This window comes from Mizuhopecten yessoensis, unplaced genomic scaffold (genome assembly GCF_002113885.1).
Source record: "Mizuhopecten yessoensis strain PY_sf001 unplaced genomic scaffold, ASM211388v2 scaffold2049, whole genome shotgun sequence".
In the NCBI taxonomy this organism is placed as follows: domain Eukaryota; kingdom Metazoa; phylum Mollusca; class Bivalvia; order Pectinida; family Pectinidae; genus Mizuhopecten; species Mizuhopecten yessoensis.
Genome location: NW_018404352.1, coordinates 437,826 through 452,204, shown reverse-complemented (window position 1 = coordinate 452,204; position 14,379 = coordinate 437,826). Strand labels below are relative to the sequence as shown.

The 14,379-nt window shown below is 34.6% G+C and overlaps 1 protein-coding gene across 1 annotated transcript in view; it reads right to left on the bottom strand.

Moving 5' to 3' along the window:
- Positions 1-3,190: 3,190 nt before the first annotated feature.
- LOC110444635 (cholecystokinin receptor type A-like) overlaps positions 3,191-14,379 on the bottom strand; it is a 58,008-nt gene continuing 46,819 nt past the window's right edge. The window contains exons 2-3 of the mRNA XM_021489004.1: positions 5,515-5,883; positions 3,191-5,194 (exon numbers count right to left, since the gene is read on the bottom strand). Coding sequence (XP_021344679.1) covers positions 4,611-5,194; positions 5,515-5,883 — 953 coding nt within the window. The 3' untranslated portion in view covers positions 3,191-4,610. The remainder of the gene's footprint in view (positions 5,195-5,514; positions 5,884-14,379) is intronic.

The following is a 14,379-nucleotide window of genomic DNA, read 5'->3' as shown; positions in this document are numbered from 1 at the left end:
TATTGAAATGTATAATGATGTTAACTCTTCAATTATATATTTCTCAATAACTGATCAGGACTTGGCTGATACAATGTGTTTCAATTATAAATTAATAAGAAGACCTGTTATATTCTTATTATTCAAATACATTTATGTTTTTCTAATCATCCATAATTATACAAAAAAATGCTTTTATTTGAGGAGCGTTGGACTTTATAAAAGGATTTGATATTAACACCGCTTGTTTTCACTACTGAGAGCGATTTCTTTTTTTGTTATTTGTTATTGAAACATACTTGAAAAAATGGTGTGTTGATTTCATATTGTCAAAATAAGGATCAAACTCGGAATATTTACTGATATGTGTTAAAAATTACGGTTTTTATATTTGGTTCAGTATCCATAATGCGGCATGTTAAATAAAAGAATATGAAGGGATATTTTATCTAGGTTAAACAACGGTCCTTAAGATTATAGAGCACGGAGAGAAAAAAACGCCATTTTAATAGAAAAAAATGAAGTCGAGGCTGCTCCGTTTCCGACCATAATGGAAATTAAATGAACGCAAAGTAATTTGCCGCCCTAAAGTACACACAACGACAGTCCCGACGGAGCGTCAATCTCTATGATGTGTTTCTGGTGGTATTGTGGGCCCAAATGAGTTAGGTTTTGTAAAGGATATCGGCCATTAATGGACAGAAGAAGCGTAAAGGATAATGTAAGAATTTCTACCAACTGTAGATAGATATGATGACCAACGTATTTTAAGCATTATATTTATGTCAAATTGTGATATATTTTTTAAGTCGTAACCGTAATATTCAATACAAAATTCATCATGTACAAATTTTAAAACATGGTTTTATTGTGATTTTATTACAACCGCATCTAAGTACTGAATGCAAATGATTTATGGCAGAAAATGTCAAAATTTCTGTTCCATGTGTAAAATTGCTAGCGGCTCCACTTAATTTTACTAGTCATATATCTTTTCTTTTAAGTCATTTGATAAACTTTGATCAATCTATTCGATTTTTATAAGATGTGTTTGTGTCTTCGTTGGAATACTCGGCGAGTGTTTTAACGTAGCGTGAAACTTTTTGAAACTTGATTACATGTTTCGCATACAAACTTGAAAAAAAATCACAACTGAATGATTCATATCCGAAAATACTGACACATAAGATCGTCTTGTGCATTGGTAGTCATGTTTAGAATGTTTCATTCATATTGTTTCATATAATTTACATACGTGTCACGAGTAATTTATTTNTTTTTTTTTTTTTTTTTTTTTTTTTTTTTTTTTTTTTTTTTTTGGCGTTGGCGTTGGCGTTGGCGAATTAAAATTACTTTCGATTAACATAAAGTATTCGTCCTTCTTCAAAATTCGAATCATCAAATATATGTCATTTGAATACTAATCGTGAAAATTATTAACGAAGACCGCTTTCGTTTATCCGCTGGAAAGATGTAGGTGTTCGAGGAAATATTCCCTAATAGAATGACTGCAAAAGGCTGATGGGCGGATCAAATTTGCTATGAATCGCTATTCTTTTTCAATGATTGTTGAATGAATTGTAGTTTGTCTTCATGGTGGTCGTGATGATGCCATAAATCATCAAAAACAAACAACATATTATGGTAAAAGTGGAATGTTTGTAACATAACTGGATATATAGAAGCAAGAGTAATAGTATAGCCTCGATCGTGGTCGTAACACCGTCGATCAGTAATCTATTTCTCCATCAAGGAGGGAAGGAGCGAAAACAAAAAGTCTTAAGTGTATTCTAGCATACCCGGTAACTGCTTTGTCGGGATGCAAACTAATGCCATACATACGTCATAAAACCGATATTTTACCAGTGTGAAATGTTTGTTATTCTGGTTCCGATTTCAGTAAACCATTACCATGATCAAGCATGGACCATGTGCTCAAAACGATTTTTCTGTTACAGTATGAAACCATTTTTTCATATAAACGACAAAATGTGTCCTCGGAACAAAGGCTTGATAACAGATTCTGAGTTTGAGCATAATAACGGTTTAATGAATACGCCTCCTGGTCTTTGATATCGCATTCAGTGTGATGATTCACTGATATCATTTAATAATATCTATATATATACCATAATCAGGTATGATCAGATGACATGTTCGTTTGAAAACAAAAAAACTAAACTGTCTGTAACAAGGTTCCGAACTCGGAACACATTGCTAGGTATCCAGTCCGCAAATATCAATCCAATTACAAAATAGCAAATAGCCTACAGTACTGACAGTGATCGGCATATCTCCGATCTGACTCATCGTTCGTGGGGAATATGGTAATTTTTGTTGGTTTAGTGGATAAACGTTTGCATCGATTCTGGTTTAATTGTTAGTGTTGCACACCTGTTTGACCATGTATAATTGCTACATACTGTTGACTGCGTTTCCAACTGATTATATGAAATAAGTGAAGATCAAATCACCCACGTGCGCGTCCTTGTCTTTATGTGTAGAAACAGTGTTCTCCTTATTGAGTACATTGCCTTTTATTGCATGTTAATTAAACAGTGAAGCACTGGAATTGTTAGTACGACATGAATCTTTAAAGATATGATACCCTCAACGATATATATCGAGAATATTGGGACATCATAAAACCAAAGGGAAATGAATGTTGACGTGATGTCAAAACAGTAATCCTGACACAGCATTTTGTTTTTTCGGGAAATGAAATGTACGGAGAATTCCAATGCTTTTCGTAATATGATAAGTAAACCTCAATCGTTTATCAATATATGCCGGATAAATTTATGTGTACGTCGTTTTCAATCAAAATTATATAACATGAAGCATAAATTAATTGAACAGTTATTATAGTTTTGCATCAATAAAGGATACATGAGACTGCGTGTCGTATGGTTGATTGCTTAGATATAGTTCTATACTCACCTTCAGTTTAAATAAGGGTCATGCTAACAGATTGTATGCTGATTCATAATAGGATGGATGATCACAATCGTTTAGGCCTCAAACGCTGTGGTACGTGTTCTTTTCTATTTTACTTTCTTGATTTGCACTTAATACCTTGACCAATTAAACGATCGTAAAAAAATAGTAAAAAATGAAATTATAATGTAACAAGCAAAACAGAACCGCCGGAACAAATCCTGTGTCATATTGTTAGTGATAAAAAAACGAATGCAAACTGATTCAATCGAGGATGTATATGCAATTTTATTCCAATTTAATTCTAAATAAGTTTGAATACATGCTGTTTTTACAGAAATCCAAAGACATTGTCATTTGCACCCTTCCCTGAAGGAATAACAAAGGGCGTTTTAATGATCGGTTCGCGTCATTATTAATATAGAACAGATTATCGGGTGCAGCTGACTGGCAGTTGTACGTTAACCAAAGGAAGGTGCTACACTAATGCGTTTTCTTCTAGCAGAAACGACAATTTGTTCAGTTCAAAAATGTCAACCCCTATTAAAATATGACGCGTGCCGTGTGTTGTTCCTTTACAAATTGTAGCGGGTTTCAAATGACATTTTCCGAAACTGTTTTCAGGATTTACAATTCAGGAGTGAGTTATAGAGAAGAATGTTGGCTCATACATGAAACCACGTGAAAAAGATAATGGGACACATTTCAATAATATATCATTTTATTTAACTAAAATAAGAGAGTCGATGAAAATGATGACCAAGAAGATGGAAAATTGGACTTAAAACAGGAAATCGTTCCTGGAATGCGCCTTGAATTGTTTTGTATGTACATATAAAGTTGTTCTTTCAATTCATTGACACTATACCATTAGTATCCCGGATATATGATCAACTGAGCGATTCTTTGTAACAATGCTTTGATGAGACGCCTACCTTTTTTTTTATTTTAAGACACTTTGTATAATAGCATATCTATTGTCGTGTTAATCTCAAAATCGTTTCAAATCGAATTCAATACATCATAATTATGATATCAGAAACCAACAGTTACAGTTGTTACAGTTTGTACTCGTTTGTCATACAAACACCCTCTAAGTTGCGATCATAGAAAAATATTTTGTTTAAAAATTCATAGTAATATTTATTAAATATCAATCCCGCATTGTCAATTTCGTCGAACTATTACAATTTCTGACATAGTGAAGTGTATGATATTGTTGAAGAAGTGACATGTCAAGTATACATGGTATCATTCTCATATTATGAGGATTCCGTTATCTAAACATATTTTCGTTCGATTATATTGACACGAAAACAGGCTGTAGACGTTACAATGTTATAGTATTAATCATACATTTGTGTATACAACACACAGACAAATATTTCCACAGAGAAAATGAGGAATCGCCTCAAAAAAACAGTTTAATCAGGATACTGGTCCATTTATATTTATCAACAATGATCCAACTCAGGTTAGCGCTGGTCAATGTTCCTGCGATACAACAACAACGCCATGCAACATCATGTCGATCAAAACATTAGTCGATGATAAATAACAACAACTTAACTACAAATAGATGCAGAAGGATTCTTAGTCCGGTTTGAAAATTAACGAAACACAAACCAATCATTAATTACAAAAATAATTCACGCATGATGGCACATCATCAAAACGTTTTTATGAGAATTGTTTCATATGTCGTCAGATGGTTTGTCCGAGGAATCGTGTATTTTGTCGTAAGATGGCACTGTGCTTATAGCCGTCCGGGACATTGAAGGATAATTACCAGAATACGACATGTCACTTTTGCCTCGCTTCCATCTTTTGTTGCGAACACAACGAAAAACAGACAAAAAACCTTGGCGGAAATTACGGTTCATAAAACAGTATGTGATCGGATTACAACACGAGGAGATGTACGCAGTTAAGTTTATGAATGCTAACAGCGTCATTGAGATATGTTGCATTGCATGTTCCTCGTCCAGAATTATCCAGCTTTGGATTATGTATAATGGTGTCCAACACAGGAAAAACTCATACACCACTGCAAACAACATTTTGATGACGCGTCTCTTTGCTGCCCTGCTCTTCTCGCTGTTTGACTGACGCATGCCCCGTTGTAGGTCGAACCTCCTCTTTGATTTAGCCCGACTGCTGTATGACTCCGCGGGTGCGACCGTCTTACTGCTAAATCCTTCCGAGACTGGAGAGAGGTCCTCATCCTTCATAAAACCTGTCGTCTCCTCACGGACACTTGTGTGGCCGTTCATGGCTTCTGTAATACAGAGTAGCAGCCATACAAAGAAATGAAATTCTGTCTGATCCAACAAAAGTATAGACCGTTTATTTGATCTAGATAAAGCCAAGCTATTTAAAGTAAGAATGATTTTAGGTAAATATAAGCGTGGTCTAACATAAATATTACATATTCGATTCGGAAACTTCCGAATGTACCTCCTGCCTATTCTCTCAGTATACATGTACAATTGAAATGGTAATAATTTGATTAATGAAAGCAAATTCCTTTTTAATAATTCTTTTAAGACGTTTTAACTTAAGTTGTTATCAATTCTGGTTTACATCTTATTACTTTACCTTTTTCACTTTGGGCGTCCCGTTTCATCCCAACCCAAAGTGTCATGGCAATCATTCCGTAAGCACTGGACATGATAATGACTGGCAGTATCAGAAGAACAAGGTCAATGATGATGGTGTACGCCCTTTTCCACTCCTCGTTTCCCCATCTCTCGATACACATATTATTTCCCCTTTTCAAGTGTCGAAACTCCGTGTAAACGGGGATCGGGATCATGACGAAAAAAGAAAGCGCCCAACAGATGGCGATGGTTTTGTAAGAGTGTGACAAGGTTTGCCACTTCCGGGAATGAAGAGGCCTACAAATGGCGAAGTATCTCTCCAAAGCAATGGCGACCAGTGTGAAGCAACTGGTGGCTACCGACACACCTGTCAAAACACATGAGAAAAAATGATATTGATTAGTAATAATATCTAGGATTAAGATAACATATTTATCTTATTTGTTAATTGAGAATGATAATGATAATTATTTATGTTTGACAGAATTTACGCTTAATAGAATATCGTCAATACTGACATCATGTGAAATCTAAATCTGACTCTTGTGTTTCCCGACATCGAATGCATGACAATTGTCTCATTTCTGAGTAAACTATTAATTAACACCTGTGTATTTTAACACAATGTCTTAAATAGTTAAATAACAAAACAATGTGTTTCAATTCAATAAGGTGAGACTATGAAGAAAAATGGCTAATAAATGCATTTCTTCTTCACATCTATATTTTTATTACTGATTTTATTGAAAATAGATGACAATCGATATGCATTTGCTACCTATAAATACAGCATTTATTTTAAATGTCGCGTAAAGCGATACAGACCTAAACGGGTTTGTATGAAATACACATGAACCGCGATGTATGATCAGAACACTCCTCGATAAAAACCTTCCGAGAGGACAATGATCCCAGGGCTCCTCAACCCTGACATTCTTCCCAAACATTCGCTGATGAAGTAAAATATTTGAACCTTAAAAAAAACAAAAAACATTCCGCCTCAAGGCGCACAAAATCAACCAATTAATGACTTTGATTGAAAGAGAAAATGCTGCTGTTCTATCACATTGGGTTGAAGGAGAGAAATATAGCATCGCTAGAAGGTGTGTCTTTTTTTTGTAGCAATTATAGTCTAGAAATACTCCATTGCGTTTAATTAAAAACATCTTGTTTAACATACGGTAACGACAAAAGAATCGACACGACGTCGATAAAACAGCAACAGGTTCCATTTCATGGCATTCAATAAACTCGGTTTTTCTTTGGTAGTACAAAATATATCTGTTTTCATACGATCTACATCCGGCCGTCTGGATGAACAAGTTTCAGACATATAAAACAAAATACCCGCAGATATATAAAACAAAACACCAACAAACGATTACCGCTAACGTAAAGTATTGCTCACTTCCATGCAAGCCCCAAGGGAAATGATCACACATAACAGTGTCTGCCCGGACTAAAAAAGGCCGAATGTCCACCAGACATAATGTCCAACGACATGAGCAATGTCTGACAATTCAAATTTAACAACGTCAATCGATATATACTGTACAACAGTGTCATTCGTCATAAACAATTTTTCACTTAGTAAACGAGAAATGTATTATCATATCTATATCAAGGTTCAATGATTATATATACGTATCGATTTTGGAATCATTTTAGCACAACCGTTTATTTCGTTGAAAATACTAATTTAATTCATTCGCTTTTGTTTTATATCAACCATGTTGTCATTGATGTCACTGTTATCAAATAGGTACAGCTGATACCACGTGACCCATGCGGACAATCACGATCATAGGGTATATTTTAAGTTCACCTTCTGGCGTTCTATTTCGGACGGACGCAATTACACTATGGTCTGGTAGACATAGCAAATAATTTGTAAAATGTTGTTGATGACGAAGAGATGTTCTTGAGATTTTCCGAGATTAAATCGAGCTTTTAATCAGGTTTCCTTTTTAGAAGAAGGTATTAATCACGAACTTGGTAATGTAAATTATGTCAAAGTGCAGACATCGCACAGGTGTACACGTCTCGGATTTGTATGTTATGGCGACACATTAGTGTTCTATTACGAGGTTTTTATTCTTCTCTGAAATTACTCTCGCGATTTACACCTGTGTCGAGACGTATTCCTAAATTTGTCTGTAGATTATATATTTGCAGTTGTTTGTCCTGCACGAGATTGTATTGGTTTGATGACACCACTGGTGTACGTATGTGACCTTAAGTCCATTGGTGGACGACCCGGTCTTGATGTTAATATCTTTGACTGGACGAAATTTCATAACTTTGTCAGTGTTTATGGGTATAGATATTTTAATTAAGCATTGCTTGTTTTATCTATTTACTTACCATAAGCTAAATACTGTTAAGAGTAGAGTCGACAGAGATTGAATCATCCCACTAAAATGCATCTAAGCATATTTAAAAAAGGCATGTTTATCATATCATTGATTTCACATCTTTGATTTCTTCTTTGATCAATTTATCCAGAGCGCAATCCTGAAATAAGGTAGAACAAACAATGTTTGTAATGAAACCCTTTTGATCTAGTTAATAACTTGAATAAGGAATACTGTGTTAAAAAGGTCAACTTTTTACGTGACAATGACATTATTGTGTTACATAAAAAAAGAAATCATATTTTCATAAATATTTCTATAACTCGAGAAAAGTAACAATTACATCAATGATCAAATTTTAACTTAAATCAAATTGTATTTCAACTTAAACATGTTCTTATTAATGTTAGAATAATGAAACATGTATTGATGTTTAAGATCTAAATGGTCTTCAAAAACAAAAGGCAAACGACGAGATAAATCTAATTTAGAGGACACTGACCTCAATCATTTTACTATGTGTTTGCAATATGCTCGCTGGAAGATATATATCTATACTAATGATAATAAAAATTGTAGTATTTGGATGTTCATATCATATGTATACAAAGTTTTAATCTGTTTGTGGTATTGTTCCTCATTTGACCTGTTCCCAATTTCTTGTGTTAAACATGTATTGGTACCGTGTTTACTTGTTCGATATCCGCCCAATATGATTAAATTGAGTCTAGCATGTTTACACGAAACGTACCAAAACTGCCGGAAATTGCAACAACAACCCTAATCTGGCTCTACCCTATAGAATATGTTTCGTTTGGCAGTACCATTGGTCAATCGGACAATTCCACTGTAAAAGAAATCGTTCTTAGTTCGCGACACGGACACTGGCCGAGTATCAATCATTTCCCTTTCTTCTCCGTCACCTTCTGTTCGCAATACTTTGAGCATGTAATTGCGGCAATAACCGTCACTAGATATCCCAAAAACAGCGAATAAAACGGTATTTACATCTAAATCACCACGCGAGTCGGACCGGTCAGTATCGCTAATAAGGTTGGAATTCATTTCATTTCAAAGAGATGTTCGGGGATCTGACAATAAACCTGCCCTATCACAGTAACAGAGGCCCCAAAGTCCTTTGGGTCGGTGGGATATTTAGTGTAAATAGAATCATGGCGTTGTAAAGTACACAGATATAAATATCAGTGATAATGGTTTATTATATACAATTGGAAATGAAATCACGCTGTTTGTGATCCGTCCCCCTAGCTATTATAACGGTACATGCATATTACTTGACACAATAAGTCAATCCGCGGACAAAACGCATGCATCAATGGTATGAGAGAAGTAATTTTGTCGGAAATGAAAATTTCGATTAGCTACGATGTTGATGGTATATGAAGCGAGCTCGTTTTGATTACAGATCATTGGTCAAAATATGAATCACGTGTTTAGCCTGTGGATAAATTGATATGTTCTCGAGTAGATATACCTCTCGATAGACTTCTCTCCCTCTCAAGAATCTTGAACTAATAAAGGGGGAAAAGATAAGACTTTTAAATGTCGTATCAAAACAAAGCGAGAGACATATACAACAAGGTAATTCTTTATAAAAGTTATCTTCTCTTGGGAGCAGGTATCGTTTGTCACGTCACTTGTTTGTGAGAGTAACGTCATAAATTTTGAGAAAACGACGTTATTTTCTCACACAAACCAATGACCTAACAATCAATACCTGCTCCCAAGAGAAGTTAACTCTGCAATACGCAAAGACCGAATACATCAAATATAGCTGATCGTTCTTCAGTTCATAGTGTGTAAGGATTACTGTATTCATCAGCTTACAGGTAGGATATTATCGTGAAATATAAGCGATATGGGTATATGGCGAAGCAGTTAATTAGCACCATCTCTTACATATTTACCATAATATTCATTTAAGGTAAACACTTGCTGTTTGTTGTCATGTAATGCCTTCCAAAACAAGGCCTCAGATGACAAGGGAAGCTGCAGAATCAAAAATGTATAAATTAATCTAGACCTGGTACTGTATACAGATAACGAAAAAAGTAGATTAATTATTTTGATGTCCTTTTCTTAATAGAAATACCTTCGAGTAAACTATATATGTTTTCGTCTTTATGTCGTGACCATTTTTTTTTCTTCTTTTTATAAACGCCAATAAATCCTATTTAGACATAAAACACGCACGCTTTATTAAAGTTGTAAAATAGGAAAATAATCCACGTAAGAATATTGTTTTTTTTCAAAGTCACGGAGATCTCAGAAAACATACATCTTTACAAGTGTCTATTGATCTCTTTACTAGGGCCTCGCTCTTTTTGACAGAATCAATGTCAAACTAGTCCAAACCCTTCAGTTTATCTGTAAATAAAATAAATGGGAAGACGTTGAATTTCCTTCATGTATTATTAAGTGACATACATCCATGAGATGATTTTAACATTATTTGATACAAGATAGTGTATAAGAGATGAAAAAAAAAAAACGCTCAAGGCATAGCATATCATAAACTTAAACGATCGTTTAACATTTAATTTTTATTATCGCTTATTTTTTTCTGACATATTACATTTTAGCTGATAATGCAAGTTCAATTGGGGTTCGACGCCTATTGCAAATTCAGAACGGTTTTAATTATGTTATATGATAGATGCATATTGCAATTGTCTTCTTTGTACTAGGGTTTTATGTCCTCGCAACCAATAAGGTCATATAAAGACTGGTGCTTATGGAAACATCAGCCGGAAAAAAAACGTAGAACGGTAAGAACAGAAAAGACATCGATTCCAAGCAATGGGGGCAACAGGTCAGTTTTGGTCACTTAAACAAAAGACGCAGAAGAGTTCTTCCAACTCCGGATCTCAACACTTTCTAGCCCTTCCATTACCCTCACCATATTTCTTGTTTTCCCTCCCACTTTATCCATATTGATACATATGTACATATCCTGTTCTGTCATCATTTTTTTGTGCCTGTATATATGATTTGAATATCTTATGATGTTAATGTATTATATAATAAGTTTATGTAGAGAAGATACAATTAGTTGATAGAACTGTATCTAATCCATTTGTATGCACAATAAAAATGGTTTAAATAAAATCATCGAGTATCACATCATGCGCTTTCCCTTCCGTAATGTCTGTTTTCAAATCCAGTATGCGTGCGTTCGTGGTACATGTAATATGATTAAAGCTTCACGTGTGTGTATGGATGTGGAGTAATATATCATCCCTTCCGTTAAATGTCTCTTTTTCAAACAGGTTTAACGATCCGATCGGTGCTTAAGCTCAGAATACCATAACAAAATAAAACCTTCATCCCCTATTACCTATTAAGAGATATTGGCGAAAGAATACTTTCCAATGAGTTTAGTTTTTGAATTGAGTAGGTAAGATGGAACCTTGGGTATAATCTGTGATATTGATTGTCTGTGGGTTCCTGATGACAGCCTTGTATGATATCTACACCACGCCTGCACTTGTCGTGGTGGCGGGAGTGTGTTGTCCCGTTGATAACCCGCAATCCTGCGTCATCGCGATAGGCACAGAAACCTTCGAACGTCTCTAGACCTACCATGTTTCTTGAAATATGAACCAACATGTACAAAAATTAAGCCATTGTGAATGGATTAATCATTAGAAACGTCTAGGTTATCGATAATACAGTGTTTCTACCAAAATAGGAATACATCCTAATTGTTTCCCCTGTAGATGTCTGTTATGTGTAATTACGCAGACTCAAGTTACTACAGGAAGTATATAGTAATTAAGACCAAAACAACTGCTAGGATTTCTACTTTTATAATGAATTGGATATAGCCATGGTAAGTCTTCGATGGCTGGAACTGTTTGGTTAGTATTTCCAATTAAATGGATATTGCCCTCTTTTCGAGACAATCACTTTTACCCTCAACATTTTCATGTTGAGGCGTGTGTTTGTTTAAGCATAAAAAGTCATTATGTATAAAAACAAATCTTGCAATGACTATGATAAGATTCTAATGTCTATATTATCAAGATGTCGGGTTCCACTTCAATATCAGTGTATTTCTCGTCGCAGACAGGGAAACGCCACGTTATACCCGCAGCTAGAGTGTTTCATTTTTCATTTCAACTGTTTGGTACCTCGACCTGTTATTAAACGCAAAACATTACACAGCTATCTATGCATTAGCGTGCTAAAACGCAAGTTATACACGCCTTTTTTTTGCTGTCAAATGGATTTCTGCGACGTCATTTGACTCGTGATATTGCATATAAGACATATTTCACGCCGCAAAATATTTTTTTTAAGCACGGACCATATTGTTTATGAGAAATATTCAAACGAAGCTTTGGTAATACATATGCAATATTGATTTGTGGCATCAGACGAAATACTTCGTCTGATTAAACTTCGATAAAAGTGAATATGTATCGAACTATTGAGCAGAATCGGGTTATCTTTCTTTCTATCTCAGATTGTCTTTCATCAACATGTTGGCTTGCGTCTGGTAGAGAATTGCAGAATGGCAGCCTTGAGCTCAGATATTGTGATCTTGCTCAGTGACAGGTGAGAAATATTATGGTTTCCTTATATTAAATTCATCAAAAAAGCCACTCGTGAAAGATATGACTTAATGAAACAAAAGTTATACACGGGACTTACTTACTGTTCGTTGAGTACATCCTTTCGTACATTTTGTGTGAATACTCTTGGATCAGATTTACATGATATTGTTTTCTTAAATCTAATGTTATGAAGTTTCAGTCTTCCAAAATTTTATATTGAACCAAAGTAGAAAAGTTTTAGAATAACAATATTTTTTTCGAAATATGTGCAAAAAGTTAATAAGTAACCTAAACAGTTATATAATTAAAAATGTTGCCATTTCATATGAGTTTGATGAAAGGAGTAACGAGGCAAAACAAATTTCATACTGGATCAAGAAAACAAATGAAGTAAGTTTCATCATTCGCATATGTACAAAGAATATGAGACGCATAAGGCTCTACCTAAGATTCGTCAGTTAACATTGTTATATACTTGTTAATCTAACAAAATCATTTTGATCCAAGCATCTGGAAAATATTATTGAGTAATCTATATTAGTATAGTTGCTTTATCGTAACTGTATATAAAATACACTACATACATATGGACGTTGTTTATCCCAGAATCCAATAAAACTACCACGAGCACCTGTTGTAAAACACGGTGTGTATTGATCAATAGCGCGAAAGTTACCTATAGCTGTATACTTGCTCCCTTAAATCCTCAGAAACACAGACACTTGCCTATAAACCCGGCGATAAACGTGCGGACGTAACCATTACCGTTTTCTGCATGTGTTAGATTTATTACCGTGGAAGGTTAACACGCAACAGCGTTGGTGTTTAAGACAACAGTCAGCCATAAGCAATTGTATTATGAAAACTCACAATGTATCTTGGTGAAAAGATCACGCCGACAATCTAAACCAGGCATGTACAGATTTACGTCAGCTGTACAATAATATTGGTATAGAACACGTAAATACTGACGGGAAGAAAGGAGCTGGCAAAGGTCGAATCAAAAACCCTCCCGTTCAGACATAACACTCATTGTTTGTATTCTGGCACGGTCGATATAGTTCGATTTATGACCGGGAACAAATGTAGCACTTGGACCATTCAACAACAAGACGGTAATTGGTAAGAGGGTGCTTTTCCGCAATTTTACAAAAACGGAAATCATCGAGATTTTTGCAGACGTTATCAAATAAGCTCCAATATAGCTCTCCAAAATAAAAATAAATGGTTGCATAGTTTTCTTAGACGCCATCCCGTTACATAATTTTGTATCCTATTTCGATAATTATGTGTGTGCAACATACTTATTTTGGCAAGTGATTGTACCTAAATATATAATTATAATGACTTTCTACTGTAATAATTTTCCATGGTGCACTAATGCAATTTAGTTATTTTAGGACAATGTGTTTAATCTACTTTTCATATATATAAATACATATTTCATTAAACGGAAGCAAATTGTATCAATCTATTTTAATATGTTTACACATTATAGTAACTGCCACTGAAAACGTATTTTACAAATCGGCTAAACAAACCAAACTTCTGTGAAAAATAACTGCTGACACAGCTTAATTTGACCTTTACTCTATACTCCCGAGTGAATCGTCTTCAGGACAAGTGTACGTTTGAATATATTTCCTGGTCTCATGTATAAGAAAACAAATTTCCATGAATGATATAATTACGTGATGTTTCTAACATGATTAGGCTGCAGTCAATGTTCTGACTATGGAGATTTGTGACATAGGCCCGGTTGTTCAAAGTACTGTTAGTTTAAAGAGACGTGGACGTAAAAATAAACAGAACTCAGTTATTCATAACTGTGTAAAATATCTTAAATTTGTTTGTGTTTTTTTTAGACGATTAGATTTAATGCATTCAAACACAACTTTTAGTGCTTTTTTCATTTGCTGAAAATATGCT